The sequence below is a fragment of the Muntiacus reevesi genome, chromosome X (genome assembly GCF_963930625.1).
Source record: "Muntiacus reevesi chromosome X, mMunRee1.1, whole genome shotgun sequence".
NCBI classification, from domain to species: domain Eukaryota; kingdom Metazoa; phylum Chordata; class Mammalia; order Artiodactyla; family Cervidae; genus Muntiacus; species Muntiacus reevesi.
The window spans coordinates 71,600,893-71,623,710 of NC_089271.1; the positions used below are offsets into that span (position 1 = coordinate 71,600,893).

The window sequence follows — 22,818 nt, forward strand, 5'->3', positions numbered from 1 at the left end:
GAAATTACTGAAAATAAGAATAAAAATTTCCCTAATGTTAAACTACACACACACAAAATCTGAACTGACAAACATTTTGCATTAAATATTAACACAAAGTATGCCAATATTCAAGTTAGAATCTATTTATATCCTGCCTAAAAGGTATCAGTGTTCCTTAAGGCAATTCCAAGTCTTGTCCCTTCTTCACAAATACAAGAGAGATAAATAAGATGCCTTACACTGTACTTGAAAAACCTTTTCAATAATCGTTTTACTTGTTTCTAAATGGAACAGATTTATATGAAAAAGGAACTTTAAAAAAAATACCTGTCTCTAAGATAGAGACAAAGCCCTTAAGAGATGAAAATTTTTCTATTGCCATTCTTTATATCATACAAACAATGTAACAAAAAACAAGAAAATTCTCATTCTTATTATATATATTAGAGGGATCTTTGTATTTTTCTTACCTGTATGGAAGTGATAGAAGCTGAATGTCCCTGAAGGACTGCAACTGGTGCACAAGTTCGAAGACACCACACTCTTACAACTTTATCACAGCTGCCTGCGGCAATGAGAGTATTTTCATAGTTAACAGCCATGTCAGAAATTTCAGCAGAGTGCCCTCGAAGTGTAGCAAGAAGGCGTCCATCATCTGTTGCCCAGATTTTCACCAAACAGTCATCAGAACCCTACAGCAACACAAAAGGACAAAAGATTTACAATGAAGCAGAAATTCGCCCCCTCACAAAGGGGTCAAAAAATAAAAGCAAAAACAAAGTGAGGATTTTATTAAGGCTGCTTCTAAGCATTTACTTTTTAGTCTCTTTTCTTCATATAATATGGATCTAATAGCAAATATAAAAGATGTCCAAATAATAGCACTGACAGTCTAAAATGATGGCATATGTGAAGAACTCCTTAAAGCTACTATCAATTTTGATAATTGAAAACATTTTTAACTCACATTAAGTGTGGTGGCATTAAGGTATATCTGCCATTATTTCTTTCCTTACACCTGGACAGCCTTTTTTCTTAATTACTTGAGTATTTTGAATATTTTTTTCTCTACAAATGCTTAAAACTTTAACCTAAAATCTACATGCATTTCTCAGTAAACATGAGGCTTTGTTATAACCTCTGGTGAAACTATTATGAACTTCCTCGTGAGAATTTCAAAAGCGCTTTAAAAATAGTAAAAAGCAATTCTACTCTAATGTGATAGATAAGCTATCTATTTATAAAAAAATTAAAATCATCATCCTCATCAACAACATCCATATACTCATTTTGAAGTCATGAAAACATCAATGGAAGAGTCTGTAATGAACTCCAAGTCGAACTTCTCAAAATACAAACCACTTCCTTTGTTTTAGCATAGGAATTTAAAAAGAAAATTATGCCATTACCTATGCTTTTACATTAACTTAGTACTAAAACAATGAGATTAAGCCTTAACTTGGAAACATTAGTGTGCTACAATTTTGTACAAAAAAGCATACAATATGATCTAGTTAATAAAAATACAATTTTAAAAATAGTACTGAATTCAAACAGAGATATATACAATATTACAATATATAATCTTTGTTACTGTGTAATTCAACTACTCAACTATAAGGATGATATAATCATTAATTAAGCAGAACTGGCACCAATTATGCTAAATGGCAAATGAAAAATGAATTTTAATGTTTGCTAAAATAGAATGAAATCAAATTAAGTAGATAAAACTTGATTCACATAAATTAACCACCTCTAGAATATAAGGCCTTCTGATGATTTAATTTTTTAAAAAATTAGATTTCCCAAATGATAGAAGTCATTATAGTTCATCCATTTACTTACATAAAAAGAGAAAAGATTTTCAATTTCCGTTTATTTTTTTCTTGCATTCATGTGTCTAAAAAGGAAGAACTGCTTACAAAGCATAATTCAATGCCATGAAACCTAGCTTCCATTGTTGTAAATCTCTAATATGCAAGTGTCATAAATTTTAAACTCACTGTAAAAATTCTTCTCCCACTTCTGTCAAATGCTACACAGTAGACAGATGACAAGTGACCCAGAATTCTCTTATGCATCTTAATGTGCTGGTAAGCAGCTGAAGGGAAAATATGGCTGAAACGACTACATCCGGTTAATTGCCTGGCTGAGGTGATATTCACTGAAAAACATAAAACAGAAGATTCACTTCTTAAAACCTAAAAGCGAAATCTACATTTAAAGTTAAATCATCAATATTATGATGAAACAAAAGAGGGTACACACACAACAGCAATTCTATGCTGTGAGAAGTCTAAATTCCATCACACATTTCACGATTTTACAAACTCAAGTTCATTATCACAAAGCCCTAAGAATACTTTTCTTTTAAATCCCAGAAGTCTGATTTTCTGTTTGCCTTCCTATGGTTTCTCATGTACAATTCCATTTTGCCTTCCTTGGTTCACTATAGTCAAAGAAACTATAACTTTAAATATATAAATATATCTTACTCTAACATGAAGGAAATTTAGAATAAAGACAGCATTTGGTCAAGTATAACACATCTTAAAAACTATATAGGAAATTTTATGAACTCCTGTCCTACCTTCTCACACCTATCCATACCATAAACAGTCATCCCTAAAAATTTATTAAGAGTATTACAAGAGATTCATACAGTAAAAAGAGGAAGAAGCCTATAACACCACATAGGTTTTCAGTAACAATGCTTTCTAGACTTGTCTATAGGTTTTCCTCATTTCTGGTTTCAGAAACTAGACTTCCCCTCTAGTTATCAATGAATTTTAGAGGTTTCATCTCCTATAAGATCATCTTAGATCCTGTCTCCTTTTTTGTTTTGTGATCTAATTTTCTTAAAAAGCAACCAGAATAAAGCATGCTGCTGCTAAGTCACTTCAGTCGTGTCCGACTCTGTGCAACCACTTAGACAGCAGCCCACCAGACTCCGCCATCCCTGGGATTCTCCAGGCAAGAATACTGGAGTGGGCTGCCATTTCCTCCTCCAATGCATGGAAGTGAAAAGTGAAAGTGAAGTCGCTCAATTGTGTCCGAATCTTGGCAACCCCATGGACTGCAGACCACCAGGCTCCTCTGCCCATGGGATTTTCCAGGCAAGAGTGCTGGAGTGGGTTGCCATTGCCTTCTCCGAGAATAAAGCATAAATCTGCACAATTCTCCAAATACTATGTGGATTCTTCTTACGTCCCTAAAACAAACATCTTGTTCCCTATGTAAGTATATACAAGCATCTACTCACCCTGTGAAATTCCTCCAGTATTCCACATCCCATAAACTGTATTTTAATCAAAACACAGAAACTTTCTGATCTTGAGGCAAGGCAAAATTTTACCATACTGCATAAATAACACAGTATAAATAATACCTTTAGGTTGAAGCAAGGCAAAATTAAGGCAAGAACTGTGATTAATACAATTAGAACCATGACACAATTAAAAAAAAAAAAAAAACCTTTCAACATCTCAATCTTTTTTCAGGCAGAGATCACCTTAACAGTCTCCTTAAATTGACAAAATGATAAAAAATGAATGATGAATAGCAAAACCCAGCTTTGAATGCAAAACGTAAGAACACATTAGAGATCTGAGTATTTATATCGAGATGCTAAGTAAATAATGGTAGAAAATCCATAACCATCAGTACTATGTAAGAAGATTCCTTTTGGGCAGTTGCTTTCCATCCCAAACTCTAGAAATATCCACATATCTAAGTTGGGAAGAGCAGGCATTAAAGTCTGAAAATTATAGAAGTTATCTTCCTTCTCTAGTCAAACATTTCTTACTGCTCTGAGTTCCTTGAAATAATCAACCATTACTTCTGCTTTGCTTTACATTCATATTTTGTAAGTAAATAGAGGAAAAGGTGTATTACTTTAAGGAAGGATTTCTCAACCTTGGAACTACTGGACTTAGGAACTTTAAGACTGGTGAATCTTTGTTGTAGGGGGGCTGTCTATTGTACAGTGTTTAGCAGCATACCTGGCCTCTACCCAACAGATGCTATTAACACCCATCACCAAAAACTTGTGACATGCAAAAACATCCCCAGACATTGCCAAACATCTCCTGGGGGAAAAATTGCCCCTGGTTAAAAATCAATTTGAAATTTAAGAACTAAAAGCAACATCATCAACATGAAGAATAAACCAGAAAATCAGATAGAGAAAGAATCAAAATTACAGAATATATGATAAACTATTCCATAAAAATTAATAATTAAAATTGGAAACTACCTCAGTGTGGAATTATGAACTTCAAAGCAAAACATATGGACTTCTAAATATATGATGACTTAAATTATATAAAAATACATATATATGTGCATAAACACTAGAAAGAAAAAGAAAAATGAAATCAACCACTTTGTGATAAAAGCGTAGATTTTTTTTTTAAAGTTTCATTTAAACACTCTTCTATGGGCTTCCCTGGTGGCCCAGACGGTAAGAACACAACTGCATTGCAGGAGACCTCAGTTCAGTCCCTGGGTTGGGAAGATCCCCTGGAGAGGGGAACAGCTACCCACTCCAGTATTCTTGCCTGGAGAATTCTATGGACAGAGGAGCCTGGCAGGCTATACAGTCCATGGGGTCGCAAAGAGTTGAACACAACTGAGCAACTTTCACTTTCATTAACACTCTTTTAACATACATTTTTATCTTAAACAGAAGTTTTCTATTAGGTTCTGTAGTCCACTAACAGCTATTCAAAAAATTCCAATATAAGCTATATTGCATATTTGACAGTATAATCATCAAATATTCCTTGTTTCCTAACTCAGCAATCTTTTCTATATATAAAATTATATATATATATATATATATATATATATATATATATATATATATATAATCACGTGAAATGATAATGTTTGTACATTTTTCTCAGACATTTGGTAATGTCAACAGACCTTAGGCTCTATATTCAGTAAGGAGTTCTGTCAACACTCCTCTGCATGTATTCTCCAATTAGCCACTATTTTCAGCACTGATGCTTTTTGTTTTTCTCACATCTTTAAAGAGCATTTTATCAAGAACATTTTCTGAATTTTGCAGTGACTGATAAATAACTATAAAAACATAATTAAAAAGAGTTTACTTTTGAGTATATTACTAGAAAGAAGTGAATCTCATTCTTCCAGCATAAATATATATAGCTCCTTTGGGGGAGAAGGATGCTCAAAGTTCCTTTCCTCAAAAGTTATAATAAAATAAAGGGACACACATACACAATTATTACTGTGTTGTATTTAAATGTGTCTATCAAGATTACTATGAAAAACTACATGCTAATAATATGGACAACCTAGAAGAAATGGACAAATTCCTAGAAATGTACAATCTCCTAAGATTAAACCAGGAGGAAATAGAAAATATGAGTAGTCCATCAGTAACCAAACTAGTGGTTACCAATGAAGAGAGGAAAGGGGGTAACGGCAACTTAGGGATAGGAGGTTAAGAGATACAAACTACAATGTATAGAAGCCACAAGGATATATATTGTATAACACAGGGAAATATCACCAGTATTTTACAATAACTATAAATGCAGTACAATCAATACAAATTTTGAATCAATTATATACCTGCAACTAAAACTGTAAATCAATTACATGTCAACTAAAAATAAATAAAAATAAAAGTCAAAAATAAAAAGTATATACCAAATTTTTAAAAATCTTTAAAAGTAAATGTCTATCAAATGCACTATTTGAACACTTTGATTCTTTTGTTAAGGTTTTTAAAATGACATTTATTTCTTAAAAGTTAACATGTGCATAATAGGAAACCAAAAAACATAAGAAGCAAAAAACAAAGTCATTCATAATCACAAGCAGTTTACCATTTGATGTGTTCTTCTAGGTCTCATTTTTGTATTTTCACAACTAAGCATCCATTTTTATGTAATTAAGATCTTACAGTTAAGTATCATGCTGTTTCACACATCATAAATATTTATCATTCCAAAGTCCCAAAGCTATGAGTATTTTGATAGCCAAGAATACACCACACCAACTCAATCTGGAAGGGAAAAAATGTAATCCTGCCTTTGTTGGTGACAAAAATTTCAGAAAAGATAAAAATGGCAACAGGCCTTTAGATAAAGATATTGGCAGTTATGATTAAAACACGACATTGCTTCCTCTTCTATTATAAGCACAAGAGATGAGCAATTTAAACTTTCACTCTAACAAAGTAAAATGATGTATTAATGAGAAACTACAAATAAAAAATTTCCACAAACTCGATACCAATATATCCAGTATTCATTATCACATTCTCAATATTTAGCCTTCTAATATCTACAGTATTTCAAAAGCAGGCAACAGTTTTAGTATATATATTACCTTGATTAAAGTATTTTAAAAACACTATAAGAGTAAATGTTATCTCAGCCTCTATTTACTAAGGAATTTAGGTCTCAAAGTTAAAAAAGTGAGATTACAACATTCAAAACACTGGTAAAAACAGGGCAATCAAGCAACACAATTTTAGAACAAAATGTCTGCTTCTTCATCCACTGTTGTAAAGGATTTGGCAACCTTTGAAAAACAGCACACATTAACTAGGACACCTTTCTATCTAGGAAGCTAAGATGATGATAGTCAGGTTCGAACAATCAACCACTGAGTATCTTCTCTTGAGTAGTGATGTGAACATGCCAACTTTGTCTTGAAATATATTAAGAATTTTTGAGAGAAACATTTTTGATGTCACAATAAAATGTTGACAAATTAGTCAAATATACATATGCATAAAGTGTATTTAAGTACAAAATGTTATATTCAAAATCCATTATGTTTCCTAAATTTTTTCTTTAATTTTTTGTAGAGTAAGCTTCCAAATTGTTCTCTAAAAAAATGACATATGAACTAACTCAATAAGAGACCAAAATGCTTAAAGATTCAAGTAATAACAAGACTTGCTCTATGTATTTATAAACTTATTAAGTCACAAAAATTAATAACAGCTACAAATAAAGTTATTGCTATATTTCTTAAAACATATTTGTTCACAACCTACTATGAGCTAAGCACTGTGACAGATGCAGGAAATACAACTTATAAGTCAAACAAGATCCCTATCCTTGTGGAATTTACATTATTCTACTGGGCAAAAGCTTCAATCATTTACTCAACTATAGGAATGAATAAGATATTTTAATGAAATTATATACAGAAAAATATATAGCTCTCAACATGTTTTTCTAATAAGTTCTGCAAGTGATGCTGATACTGTGCCCAATTAGGGAACTACCAATTCTACTCCAAATTCTCTCCCCACAAAATTATCCTTTCTATAACATATCTGTTTGAAGGCCTTTTAGACTCTTCCTGTACACTTCTAATAAAGAAGAGATTATTATTTCTCAAAAATTGCTCTAATTTTGGAGAGACTCAATCTTTAACTGAACTCAATTGCTTTCCCCATAACTTCCAGAGAATAATAGTTTAGCCCTTGAGAGCTACACATAAAAGACAAGTCAAATCTCTTTGCTATATGGTAATTAATGAAATATTTAAACATCACTATCATTTGCACCTTAATTTTGCCTCTCAACATGTGAGGTCTCCCTTTACATTACTCACAGCAATGATTTACAAACACCTTTCTTTCCTATCATTCCCCATAGAAAAAACTCTTTCACCATAAACACTACTGTGTTTGCTTTTTTTTCTGGGAAATACCTAGTTCATCAATATCCGAGCTTCTTCAAACAGTAAGAACTGAGCAAAATATCCCGGTTGTCTAATCAGCACAGAATACAGGGGATTATTTCCAGCTACATCTCTACAAATGCAATTTAAGATTGCAAAGACTATGTTAGATTTCTAAAACAGCTGCCTTATATTACCTATTAGCCAGGTTAGTTAGTTAGACATTTCTTTTTAGTACACATATTTAAGTTGCAGTGACAACCTCTTTAAAGTATACATCTGTACCATTTTTCTAGATTTCACATATATGCATTAATATATGATATTTGTTTTTTCTCTTTCTGACTTACTTTACTCTGTATGACAGACTCTAGGTCCATCCACATCTATAAAAGCCCCAAATTCGTTCCTTTTTATGGCTGAGTAATATTCCACTGTATTTATGTATATCTTCTTTATCCATTCATCTGTCATTGGACATTTTGGTGGTTTCCATATCCTGGCTATTGTAAATAGTGCTGCAATGAACATTGGAGTACACATGTCATTTTGAATTATGTTTTATTCAGGGTATAAGCCCAAAAGTGGGATTGCTGGGTCATATATAGTTCTACTTTAAGTTTTTTAAGGAACCTTCATACTGTTCTCCACAATTTACGTTCCCACCAATAAGGCAAGAGGGTTCCCTTTTCTCCATATCCTCTCCAGCATTTATTGTTTGTAGTTATTTTTGATGATGGTCATTCTGACCGGTGTGAGGTGATACCTCATTGTAGTTTTGATTTGCATTTCTCTAATTATTAGTGATGTTGAGCATCTTTTCATGTGACTCTTGGCCATCTGTATGTCTTCTTTGGAGAGAGGTCTATTTAGGTCTTCCGCAGAACCTATTTCCAGGACAGGAATAGAGACACAGACATTGAGAATGGACATGGGGACACAGAGGCAGAAGGGGAAGGTGGGACAAATTGGGAGATTAAGATTGACATATATACACTACGGTGGGAACCTGCTGTAAAGTACAGGGAGCGCAGCTCAGTGCTCTTTGATGACTCAGATGGGTAGGATGGGGGAGGTAGGAGGGAGGTTCAAAGGGGAGGGGATATATGTATACATACGACTGGTTCACTGTGTTGTACCGCAGAAACGCAACATGGTAAAGCAATTATACTCCAATGAAAAATTAAAATTAAAAAAATAAAAGTACACAGTTATTAAATAAACCTATCTCAAATTTTCCTGGGGTTAAAGCTAAATTCACCAATCAATAATTTCAAGATCTATTCTTTGTTGCCTTTTGTATACCTGTTCATTGTTATTCCCATTTCTTTTGTCTACTCTGATCGCACAAAGAATACCTAAACTAGTTCAGTATACCAGGACTTAATTCATTTAGGACTCTTAAAGTAGCCAGGTACTCACTCATATATCTCGAGATTTTTTTTCACCGCGCTAGCTCTACCCTTTATAGTTTAGAAAACTTTCTCTTGGATAGAGAAGACTAAAGCAAAATATGATTATCCCTAACACTTAAAACTTTAGTAGTTAACTTATCCCTTCTATTCCTTTTTAATAAATCTATAAATTCCTTCCCCATATGCTAACTGGAACTTTAAAATGTTTTGGGAGTATTCTTACATGGATTAACCATATGAAACTGTTAATATTCAGTAACTTTCTACAAACAGAAGTAGTAGTTTTAAATGCCTCAACATAATAATTAAATTGGAGTTGGGAGGAATGGGGGACATTCATTTTTAGTTTGATCTAGATATCCTGCTTTCTTACCTCTCTACTACCTTTTTTAGTATACTAAAACTACACTGTTTTAGTATATCATTTATACTGCCCAGTCTGTAATATAATCGTGTATAAATTTATCACTCAATTTCTACCCACTGTAGTACAGCCAAATTTTGGTCCATTGATTTGTAAATACATTTAACTTGCACTACTATGACTCACCTTCTCAATAGATATGTTTGTTTAGGACGAAATATAGCCACTCATCACATTTTAAGCACTAATACTATTTCAAGTTTTGAATCTCTTTATGTTAAAATTTCTACTCACTCTGTTGCATTATATACAATATTTTAAAATATCCTGCCTAACTTAAACATTTTCTATTGTGAATTACTGGTCACTTTCCACTTTATAGGTCTTTTCCTCATGTTATACCTGGTATACTTAATCATATCATTCATTAGGTAATTTTCTTACAGGTAACTTTACTAATGTCACTACAAAACAGTAACTTAAACTTATTTTGGCTTAATATACTGTGCTTTCTCAACATCAGTTAGAAGTGGTAATGAAGAGTAAAAGGGAGGGAGAGAATATAAGGACACAGTAATCCCCTAAAAAGCCTCAAATTTTATGAAGAACATATTAAAGAATTAATTAAAACTGAATAAAATTCACATAAAGGCTCTCCTGAAATCTGTCATTTTATTCTATTAACATTTTAGATGTTATTTAGTTACATTGAGAAATGAATAATAATGGCCTTTGAAAAAAGAAACAAAATATCATAATGCAAAGCATATAACATTCTACTGTATGTTGGATATTAATGCACCATTTCATGTAATCAAGTTCTATTTGTTTCAAAATTACATACAGAACACTGTATTCCAAATTAATAAAGTTAGAATCACACTGACATTTTTCATCTAGTCTTCAATAAGAGCTTGAACTTCCTCATGTTGTGACATCCTCAATTTTTTATAAGGATGTGCTTCTTATGTTACTCTTTTCTTCACTGTCCTCTCCATTAAGTGATCCATCCACCATTTCATATGAAAAAAAATTAAAAAGTATCAATAACTGGTAAAATTCTACTGTTAGAAAAAAGTGTGCATATTTTAGAATATTTGTTGCATGAAGCACAACATGTACTATTTATTATCTTGACTTCAAAGGTCAGTACGAGACCTTCAAATATTAAATGGTAAAAAAGACCTAAAAAACATTAGAAGAATAAATAACAAGGACAGCAAATCCAAATCAAGGACTTGTTACAGGGTGGTTGTATCAAGAAAACTTTAATTAGTACATCAGCTTATTTCTACAATTGTTCAAGACAACACAGTCTGTTCTCCTAAATCCTGTCAATCATATCAAAGCACCTAGGACAGTAAGCAGGAAGAGAAGGATCATCACAATTGAAAATGCACAAATTTTGTGGGGGGAAAAAATAAAAACCTCAAAATACATTTCCCTCTATTATCTCCATACATGAAAATTAGAATATTATTAGACCAAAAAAAAAAAAAAAGATTAGGAAACCTCTGCTAAAACATGTTGAAACAATCATATAACAGATATTGGACAAAGACTACAAAGTAGCAAATAATTTTAAAATTTGGGATATTAGTAATAAAGTATAAAATATTTATCTTATACTAAATTTAAGGTTTCATATTTTACATACTTAATAAAAAATGTTGTATTAAAATGAACATTTTTAAAAAATAAATGAAATGAGTATTTCTTTTAAATCTCATAGTAAACATGATTTCTTGCAAGGATACAGCTATCAATAGCAGAATTCAAATTTAAAATGCACTCTGACGCTGAAGCTGAAACTCCAGTACTTTGGCCACCTCATGCAAAGAGTTGACTCATTGGAAAAGACCCTGATGCTGGGAAGGATTGGGGGCATGAGGAGAAGAGGACTACAGAGGATGAGATGGCTGAAAGGCATCACTGACTCGATGGGCATGAGTTTGAGTAAACTCCGGGAGTTGGTGATGGAGAGCGAGGCCTGGCATGCTGCAATTCATGGGGTTGCAAAGAGTTGGACACGACTGTGTGACCGAACTGAACTGAACTGAGGGGATTGATGTCAGCGTTGTAGCAGTTGAGTTTTTTCTTATTTTTCGCTCCCCTTTGATGAAAAACTAATTGGACAATAATAACTGAGAACACTGCAATCATGGGGAAAGGACATGCAAGTACACGAAGCTAAAAGAAAACCCTATTACCACAATTCAAAAAGACCTTCTGTAAGACACATTATAAGGAAAATTTCAGAAATCAATGATAAAGAATATTAAAGGCAGCAAAAGGAAAAAAAGATAATCTACAAAGGAAATCCTATTAGGCTATCAGCAGATTTCTCAGCAGAAACTCTATAGGTCAGGGGAGTGTGGAATGACATATTCAAATTATTGAAAAATAAAAATTGCCAGCCAAGAATACTTTACCCAGCAAAGTTATCCTTCAAAAGTGAAGGAGAAATAAAGGATTTCTAAGGCAAACAAAAGCTGAGGGAGTTCAACACCAGTATACTTGTTTGAAAATATATGCTAAAAGGAGTTCTTCAAGTTGAGGAAAAAAAAAAAAAAACACTTAAAAAGCAAGACGATAACGTATGAAACACTCTGGTAAAGGTTAAAAATGGACAGAGTTAGAAAACTATAATTCCATATTAGAATGGTATGTTAACCATTTAACTTTAGTATACTGCTTAAAGGAAAAGCCTATTAAAAAGGACGCTTGTTCCTTAGAAGATCATATGACAGGACACAAAACAAGTCCTAGCAAATTTAAGAAGACTGAAATCATTTTGACTATCTTTTCTGACCATAATGGTATGAAACTACAAATCAACAAAAAGAGGAAAGATGGAAAGTATACAAACATGTGAAAACTAAACAACACACTTCTGAACAACCAATCGTAAAAGGAAAAAAACAAAAGGAAATAAAAAACTATATGTAAATAAATGAAAATGGAAACATATCAAACCCTATGAGATGCTGCAGAATGTATCAAAAAATTAGAACAATCGGGAATAGACAACATCACTTCAAGAAACTAGAAAGAACAAAGTAAAACCTAACAGCAGAAGGATGGAAATAAGAGATCAGAGGGAAAATAAGTGAAACAGACAAGAAAAATAGTAGAAAGGTACAACAAAACTAAGAGCTGGTTCTTCAAAAAGATAAACAAAATTGACAACTGTAGCTAGACTAAGGAAAAAAAGAGAAGACTCAAATAACACTAGAAATGAAAGAGACATTACAAATGATACTGCAGAGATATTTGGTTGGCCAAAAGATTCCTTTGATTTTGGATTAAAGACACATTTTTTCATTCTCACCAAGAACTTTATTGCACAGTGTATCACTGTTTTGTTCCACTACCTTCTGCCATTTTTCAGGCAACTTCATAATTCCATCTTCACAAAACTTTGTATTTTTAAGCAAAGAAATATTCCAGGTGCCTTTTAACAGTCTTCCAAGGAATTTAAATTTTTTCCATTAAGAGAATTTTGTCAAGATCGAAATAAATGGAAATCCAAAGGTTCAATGTCTGATCAATATGGCAGATCAATCAGAACTTCTCAGCCAAGCCATAACAGTTTCTGCCTGGTCATCAAAGAAACATGTGGTCTTGCATTAGCCTGGTGAAAGGTTATGCATTTTCTGCTGACTAATTCCAGATGCTTTTCATCAAGGGCCGCTTTCCATGGTCTAAATGGGAGCAGTACTTGTTGGAGTTAATATTTGGTTTTCCAGAAGGTGCTCATGATAGAAGACTCCCTTCCAATCCCACTATATGCACAACATCACTTTCTTTGAATAAAACCAGCCTTTGGTCTGGTTGGTGGTAGTTTATTTCATTTGCCCCACACTCTCTTCCATTCTACATTATTATACACTATCCACTTTTCATCATCTGTCACAATTTGTTTTAAGAAACAGAACATATCTGTTATGTTTCAGAAGAGAATAACATGTGGAAATATGGCCAAGAAAGTTTTTTCACTGAATTTATGTGGAACCCAAACATCAAAGTGATTAATCTACCAACTTGGTGCAAATGATTTTCAACACTTGATTTGGATATTCTGAGTATGTCAACAATTTCCTATTGGTATAACATTGATTATTCTCAATTAACATCTCGATTTGATCATTATCACTTTTGACTTGTCTCTGCAACCATGGAACATCAGACACTGAGAAAAAAATCCAGGACAAAACTTCACAAATCACTTTTGACATATTTGATTGGTCACAGCACCGTCTCAATATACTGCACAAGTCTTTTTTTGTGTGTTTAAGTTGCATTTTTACCTTTCTTGAAATAATAAAGCATCATGTGCCAAAAATGTTGCTTTTTTCCTTCATCTTCAATATTAAAATGGCTACACAAAAATTCACCGATTTTGGTAAGTTTTTTTTTTTTTTTACGCACACTGATACGACAGTGTCATTATACACAATACAATCTAACAAAATTGTTTCAAATCAAGTTAAAGACAACTAAAAACCATCTTATGGGGAAAAAAATGATAGAACTTTTTGGCCAACCCAACACAGAGGTTCATAAGAGACTATAATGAACATGCCAATATTTAGATAACCTAGAAGAAACGGATAAATTTCTAGAAACACATAACCTACCAACACTGAAGCTTGGGAATAAACAGAAAATCTGAACAGATCAATAACGAGTAAACAGAATGAATCAGTAATCAAATAGCTCTCAAAACAGAAAACCCTAGAACAGGTGGTTTCACAGGCCAATTCCACCAAAACTTTCAAGAAGAATTAATGCCATTCCTTCTCAAACTCTTTCAAATTGTAGAGAAGTGAACACTTCCAAATTCATTCTTCAAGGCAGTATTACTCTGAAGACTGGTTCCAAATAGGAAACGTCAAGCCTGTATATTGTCACCCTGCTTACTTAACTTATATGCAGAGTACATCATGAGAAACGCTGGGCTGGAAGAAGCACAAGCTGGAATCAAGATTTTCCGGGAGAAATATCAATAACCTCAGATATGGAGATGACACCACCTTTATGGCAGAAAGTGAAGAGGAACTACAAAGCCTCTTGATGAAAGTGAAAGAGGAGAGTGAAAAAGTTGGATTAAAGCTCAACAGTCAGGAAACTAAGTCATGGCATCTGATCCCATCACTTCATGGCAAATAGATGGTGAAACAGTGGAAACAGTGTCAGACTTAATGTTTTTGGACTCCAAAATCACTACAGATGGTGACTGCAGCCATGAAACTAAAAGACGCTTACTCCTTGGAAGGAAAGTTATGACCAACCTAGATAGCATATTAAAAAGCAGAGACATTACCTTGCCAACAAAGGTCCGTCTAGTCAAGGCTATGGTTTTCCAGTGGTCATGTATGGATGTGAGAGTTGGACTGTGAAGAAAGTTGAGTGCCGAAAAATTGATGCTTTTGAACTGTGGTGTTGGAGAAGACTCTTGAGAGTCCCTTGGACTGCAAGGAGATCCAGTCAGTCCATCCTAAAAGAGATCAGTCCTGGGAGTTCATTGGAAGGTCTGATGCTGAAGCTGAAACTCCAGTACTTTGGCCACCTAATGTGAAGAGTTGACTCATTGGAAAAGACCCTGATGCTGGGAGGGATTGGGGGCAGGAGGAGAAGGGGACGACAGAGGATGAGATGGCTGGATGGCATCACTGACTCGATGGACATGAGTTTGAGTAAACTCCGGGAGTTGGTGATGGACAGGGAGGCCTGGCGTGCTGCGATTCATGGGGTCGCAAAGAGTTGGACACGACTGAGCGACTGAACTGAACTGAAAGTCAGATAATGACATTATAGGAAAACTGCGTATCAATATCTTAATGACCACAGATGCAAAAAATTCTCAACAAAATATCAACAAACTGAATTCAAGAAAACATTAAAAGAATCATAGACAATGATCAAGTGGAATTTATTCCTAGGATACAAGGATGGTTCAACATATGCAAATCAGTAAATATAATGTATAACAATAATATATTAAAATATAAAAATCACATAATCATCACAAAAGATGAAGAAACAGCATTTGAAAAATCCAACATCCTTTCATGGTAAAAATTTTCAATACATTGGATAAACAAACAGCATACCAACATAATAAAGACCATATGCAACAAATCCATAGTTAACATCATATTCAATGGAAAATATCAAAAAAGTTTCCCTCTAAGACTAGGAGGAAGACAAGGATGCCTACTCTCACTACTTTTACTCAATTTAGTACTGAAGTCCTAGACAGAGTAATTACCTAAGACAAAGAAATAAAAGACATCCAAATGGGAAAGGAAGAAGTATAACAGTTGTTATTAGCAGATAATATGATTTTTCTTTTTTTTTGAGATGATATTTTATACATGTTAGAATGAATCAACACATTCAGTAAAGTTGCAGGATACAAAATCAACATAAAGATAAAAGTTTTACTTCTAAATACAAAAATTAATGAAACATCTGTAAACAAGCTTATTCCTTTCACAACAGCATCAAAAACAACAAAATATCTAGGAATAAATTTAACCAATAATGTAAAAGATCTATGCAAAAAAACAAAAAATACTGTAAGACTTTGTTGAAAAAAACTGAAGAACAAACAAATGGAAAGAAATCCCATGTTCATGGATGGAAAGATTGTTAAAGTGTCCATGCCACCAAAAGCTACCTATAGATTCAATGCAACCACTATCAAAATTCTAATGGCACAGTTCAAAGATACAGAAAAGGCAATCCTAAAATGTGTATGGGAACCACAAAAACACAAGAATAACCAAAGCAAGCCTGAGAAAGAACAAAGTCAGATGTACCACACTTTCTGATTTCAAACTATAATACTAAGCTATAGTAGTTAAAACAGTATAGCACTGGTATAAACACACACCCACATACAAATAGAACATATTGAGAATCCAGAAATAAGCCTCCATGTGATAGCTTATGGTGAATTTATGACCTCCAAAGAAGATTTAGCTTTGGGATCAGGGACCAGGCTTGATTAAGCAGAGCTTTTGTGTGGCAGAAGTTTTACTACAGTGAAAAGGGACAGAGAAAGCTTCTGACATAGACATCAGAAGGGGGATGGAGAGTGTCCCACTTGCTAGTCTTATCAAGACCTTATATACATTTACCAGACCCACTCCCACAACATACATCTTAAGTGTACAAGATTAGAACTAACAATAGAAAGGCCTTACCAGACCCAGTCCCACAACATTTCTTAAGAAAGTAAGATTAGTCAGAAGGTTCTTGTTAAGAAGGAGAAACATGTCCTTGAGCAAGATGCACTGTTGTTATATAATCATTAGTACAGAGCTTAAAGAAAAACATACCCTTGAGAAAAATGCATTGTTTTCTTGTATAATCATTAGCTCTGGGCTTAAAGTTAGTCTTAAAGATTGTTGCCATGACAACTCAAGAGTTTAAGAAAAAAAAAAAGTCTTATGTGACTAAGACAAAGCAATGTAGAAAAAGAAAAGTTTGTCCTTTTCTCCTCCTTGAGAGTCCCAGACTCCCTCCCCCTCCCCCTCTTCGGAGACCCAGGACTTCTTACCAACCTACCTAAGAATTAATTCTCTTTCACGTACAGTTAACTAATGTTCGAAAACAAAGTCAATGGAACCAAGGACACTCAATGGGGAAAGGACAGTTTCTTCAAAAATGGTGCTGAGAAAACTGGATTAACACAGGCCAACATCAACAACAAAAAATGAAACCAGATCCCTATCTTGCATTACTCACAAAAATTAACTCAAAATGTATCAAAAATCTGATACCATAAAACTTCTAAAAAGAAAATATAGGGAAGATCCTTGATATTGGTTGTGGAAATGATTATTCAGATGTGACACCAAAAGTATAAACAACAAAAACAAAAATTAACAGCTGGGACTGCAAACTTAAAAGCTCCTGCTCAGCAAAGTAATTGACAATATAAACACAAACTACAGAATGGTAAATATTTTTTGCAAACCATATATCTGATAGGGGTTAATATCCAATATATATAAAGAACTCAAATTCAATAACAAAAAAATATTATTAAAAAGTGGGCAGAGGGAAAAAATAGGCAGAGGAACTAAAACTAAAAAAGACATCCAAATGTGCACCAGGTAAATGAAAAGAGGTTTAACATCACTAACCACCAGGGAAATGCAAAGCAAAACCACAATGAGATATCACTTCACATCTGTTAGAAAGGCTATCATCAAGAAGACAAGAGATAACATGAATTGGCAATGATGAGGAGAAACGGGAACCCTTGTCCACTGTTGGTGAGAATGTAAATTGGTTCAGTCACTATGGAAAATAATACAGAAGTTTCTCAATAAATCAAAAATAGAACTACCAGGGAATTCCCTAGCAGTTCAGGGATTAGGACTCTGCACTTCCACTGCAGGGGCACGAGTTCAACTCCTGGTTGGGGAACTAAGATTCTGCATGCTGCATGGTGCAATCAAAAAAAAGAACTACAATATGAAACAGCAATTCCACTTCTCATTATATACTCAAAGGAAATGAAAACAGGACACTGAAGAGATTCACTCCTATGTTTGCTGCTGCTGCTAAGTCACTTCAGTCATGTCCGACTCTGTGTGATCCCATAGACGGCAGCCCACCAGGCTCCCCCGTCTCTGAGATTCTCCAGGCAAAAACACTGGAGTGGGTTGCCATTTCCTTCTCCAATGTGTGAAAGTGAAAAGTGAAAGTGAAGCCGCTCAGTTGTGTCCAACTCTTAGCGACCCCACGGACCGCAGCCTACCAGGCTCCTCCATCCATGGTATTTTCCAGGCAAGAGTACTGGAGTGGGGTGCCATTGCCTTCTCCAACTCCCATGTTTACTGTGGTATTATTCACTATAGCTATGATATGGAAACAATCTATGTACCTACCTATCAACAGACAAATGGATAAAGAAGTTATGGTATATAAATATATACACAATGAAATATTATTCAGCCGTGATAAAGAAGGACATCTTGCCATTTGTGACAACACGTATAGACCTTGAAGACTTTAATAAAAGTATTATAACTCAGAGAAAGATAAGTACTATACAATATCACTTATAAGCAGAATCTAATAAAAGCCAAATTCATAAAGACAGTAAAATGGTGGTTATCAGGGGCTAGGGACTAGGGGGATAGGACAGATATTTAAGGGTATAAACTTCTAGTAAGTAGTAAATAAGTCCTAGGGGCGTAATGCACAGTACAGTGAATACGGACAACAGAATTGATTTATAATCATCAAATTTGCTAAAAGACTAGAACTTAATTATTCCAACTGCTAAAATAAAATGATAATTGTATAATGTGATAGAGGTGTTAACTATCATTACAATGGACATCATATTACAATATGTAAATGTATCAAATCAATATGTTGCAATCCTTAAATTTACACTATATGTGTAACAAATTACCTCAATTTTAAAAATGTGCATTAAAAATGTCCATTTTTTAAAAAAGCATAGGCTCAAATAAGCATTTGATTCAACCACAAGAAGAAACATTTGTCCACAGGTACAATTAGAAATTTAATACTTGTAATCATTTTCTGTCTTATGAAATTTTTCATTGAGATTTACATTTAAAAAGTAACTGACCTTTGTGCTCTTTAATTCTCGATATAGGAAATGCAGGAGATAGAGAAAACAGCTGCCTTTTGCAATGAGAAAATGCAAACCTGCCATTTATGACAACATGGATGAATCTGGTGGACATTATGCTAAATGAAATAAGCCAGAAAAAGATAAATATTACATGAGTTCACTCATACGTAGAATTTTTTTTTTAAATATTGAATTCACACTAACAATAAAGTAGAATGGTAGCTGCCAGAGGCTTGGGGGAGACAGAAAAGGAGATACTATTCAAGGAGTACATTCAGTTTTAAGATGAAAAAAATTCTGGAGATCTAATATATAGCTAATATATGGCTTAGTGACAATAATTAGCAATAATAATCTAGTGTATACTTGAAATTTGGTAAGAAAGTGGATCTTAAGTGTTCTCATTACACACACAAATGTGGTAATCATTTCACATCACAGACATATATCAAAACACCACGTTGTACAACTTATATGTATACAATATGTATCTGTCAAAAATAAAAAGGAAAAATGCAAACCAACACTAGGGAAGATTTTGAGAGGCTAATCACCATTTCTGAGGCCCTAGAAAATAATCTACAAGCAACCATGCTCTATCTTTCTCTCTCTGAACTAGTGCACATTATAGAATTTTGCCAGAGCTTGAAAGGGTTTTATAAAGATTAATTTCTAATAAAATCACTCATTTACATATAAATAAACTGTGATTCAGGTTGGTGAAGCAAGTTTTCCAAAGTCATACCGGTGATAATAAACAGAGAAGGAAGGTGCTTGAACTTGGGTCCAATGTTCTTTCTTCTTATATGATAGCTGCCTCTTCAGTTAGTGCTTTATGTTTAAACATATCAGCAATACTTATCTCCCACCAAATAAAAGATACTGATGATCAAAGCAGTGAACTCATCTCCTTGTTTTTATGGGTACCAAGTCACTATTCAATACAAAATGGTAAACAATGAGGACATGTGTCTGACGGGCAAGGAGAGCAGGGCTAAGGATATATACATCAGTAATCCTATGGGAAAAATAAAAGAGCCAGGCATGTAGCTCAATAGGTTTTGGCAGAATGGGTTCTGCTAATTCCCCCTATTTTGGCAGAATGATGGAGTAAAAAGGTAACACAGTATTGAGAAAAGAACAAGTGACCTATCTTCTTCCTTACCTATAAAATCTATAAGCATAATACGACCTATCTTGAAAATTAAGTGAAGTGAATTTTGTAGCACATCTACATTATATGTTTAACTTATTTAACCCCATGATTACTATTCATATCCCCTTTTTAAGACATGGAAGCTGAGGCAAAAAGGGGTTAAACAACTTCTCCCAGGTCCCAAGCTAGTAAGCAATACAGACAAGATTCAATCTGACCTCAGAGGCTGATCTCTTAACCAATATTCTATAATAGCTCTTCTGAAGAGAAAAAACTTTTTAAAATTAGCATTTGCCCCAAGAGGTAAAGTATGCTACAATGACTATAATAGGTTTCACCACAAACTTTAACTTCTAGTCCAAACCAACTCAGAACATAATTAGATCTGCCAAATCATCCAATCCCAAAACTATAGTATAAGAAAGCAAGATAGAATATGTTTAAAAAGAGATTGAAAACTCCTAGAAATAGGTGGACTCAGCAAGGTCATAGGAAAACAGATACACACACACAAATCAAATGCATTTCTACACACTAATAATGAATATGCAGAAACCAAAATTAAAAACACAATACCATTTTTGATCACTCAAAAAATACTTAGATGTATACTTAACATGTACAATATATGTATACTGTAATTATAAAATTCTGATGGAAAAAATCAAAGGAGACCTCAATAGAGACATACCATGTTCATGGATTGGAAGTCTCCACAGAGTAAACGTCAATTCTCCCAAAATGATCTTACTGCAATTAAGTAAGCTCTTACTGCAATTCCTTGCCAAAGGCTTCCTGCAATTCCTTTCCAAAGGCTTTAACAGACATTAATATCCTTGTCCTAAAATTTATATGGAATGGCACCGGCTGGCCCTAGAAGGTCCTAGCATGCTGAAAACACTCTCAAGAAATAATAAAGTGAGAGGGATTACTCTTTCCAATGTTAAGGCTTACTATGAAACTATAGTAATCAAAACAATGCAGTACTGGTAAAGAGTTAAATACATAGATCAATGGAACAGAATAGAGGACCAAGAAGTAGATTCACACAAATATTCAGTTCTAATGAGATGGATGAAACTGGAACCCATTATACAGAGTGAAGTAAGCCAGAAAGATAAAGACCATTACAGTATCTTAACTGATATTTTAAAAAAGTACTAATCAAAATGCAATGGAAGAGGATATAATTTTAAATAAATGGTGCTGGAGCAACTAGACAACTATTGATTAAAAAAAATTTACTTTCACCTCAACTTCAAACCTAAACTTCTCCAAGTTTACCAACCCATCACCTTTGCTTATGCTATTCCCTTATCTTATGCCAAACTTCAGCCATTACAGCTTGTCAAGATCCCTATCCTTGGAGGCACAACCTAAAATCATTCTTTTTCATGAAATATTTTTCAATCACTTCAACCAAAAGTAAACTCTCCAGCTTCACTTATCGTAGTCCTAATATTAGTTATTTGTGTACATCTCTGATCTAGGATTAATTACTAGCACTTTAAGGACAGAGATCAATGTCTAATGTATCATGTACTGACTGAGCTCAGTCCCTTGGGAGCAAAAAACACTCAAATATTTGTTCAATTAATCCAGTCCCATCTTTCCCAAAACATTCAACCATAATTCACACTACTCCAAGGTATAAATTTTCCATTTAAAATCAGACAAGCCTTTTTTTCTGTCCTATGCAGATATACTCTCACCTGAAATGTTCCCCTCTTTCAGTTATAATTTATCCTTCAAAGTTCATTTCAAAGATTACTTATTCCTTAATATCTTTCCTTATTTCTCTTAATCAGTTTCCTCTCTTCTTCCTTAATGTTCATTATTGTACTTCCCTTAAATCAGTTAGCCTGTGTCTGCTTTAGACTGAACTTTTCTGACAGTACCTTGGACAACCAAGAGATCAAAGCAGTCAATCCTAAAGGAAATCAGTCCTGAATATTCATTGGAAGGACTGATGCTGAAGCTGAAATTCCAATATTTTGGCCACCTGATGTGAAGAGCCAACTCAATGGAAAAAAGCCTGATGCTGGGAAAGACTGAGGACAGGAAGAGGAGGTGACAGAGGATGAGATGGTTGGATGGCATCCCCAACTCAATGGGCATGAGTTTGAGCAAACTCTAGGAGACAGTGAGGGACAGAGAAGCCTGGTGTGCTGCAGTTCATGGAGTTACAGAGTCAGACATGACTTAGTGACTGAACAATGGATGCGGAACCTTCAGGGAAGTAAATTAGTGGCCTTATAAAAGAGGCCTAAGAAAGTTCCCTTGCTCCTTCCTCCATGTGAGGTATCTATGAACCAGAAAACTGGTCCTAATCAGACACTAAATCTGATAGAGCCTAATTTTAGACTTCTCAAACTCCAGAACAGTCAAAAATAAATGTTGTTTATAAATAACTTTGTCTATACTATTTTGTTATAGCAGTTTAAAAGGACTGAGACAATGCTTTGTACTGTAATCATACTCCAGCATCTGTCTAAACTTTCCCAAAGAGTCAAATCCTTGAAAGTAAGTGCTGCCCTGAACACTTAGAAAAAGTTTTGTATCAATTTGGTGTTAAAGTGTTTGCTGAATT

The 22,818-nt window shown here is 33.9% G+C and overlaps 1 protein-coding gene across 3 annotated transcripts in view; it reads right to left on the minus strand.

Annotated features, from left to right (window-relative positions):
- BRWD3 (bromodomain and WD repeat domain containing 3) overlaps window positions 1-22,818 on the minus strand; it is a 139,315-nt gene that overhangs the window by 88,381 nt on the left and 28,116 nt on the right. Inside the window, exons 1-3 of one of the 3 annotated variants that reach the window (XM_065916562.1) lie at window positions 8,013-8,356; window positions 1,989-2,149; window positions 453-674 (exon numbers count right to left, since the gene is read on the minus strand). In XM_065916562.1, the coding sequence (XP_065772634.1) occupies window positions 453-674; window positions 1,989-2,149; window position 8,013 (384 nt within the window). In that variant the 5' untranslated portion in view covers window positions 8,014-8,356. Of the gene's footprint in view, window positions 1-452; window positions 675-1,988; window positions 2,150-8,012; window positions 8,550-22,818 lie in introns of those variants that run through there. The other 2 variants (XM_065916561.1, XM_065916563.1) reach the window with 2 other exon arrangements.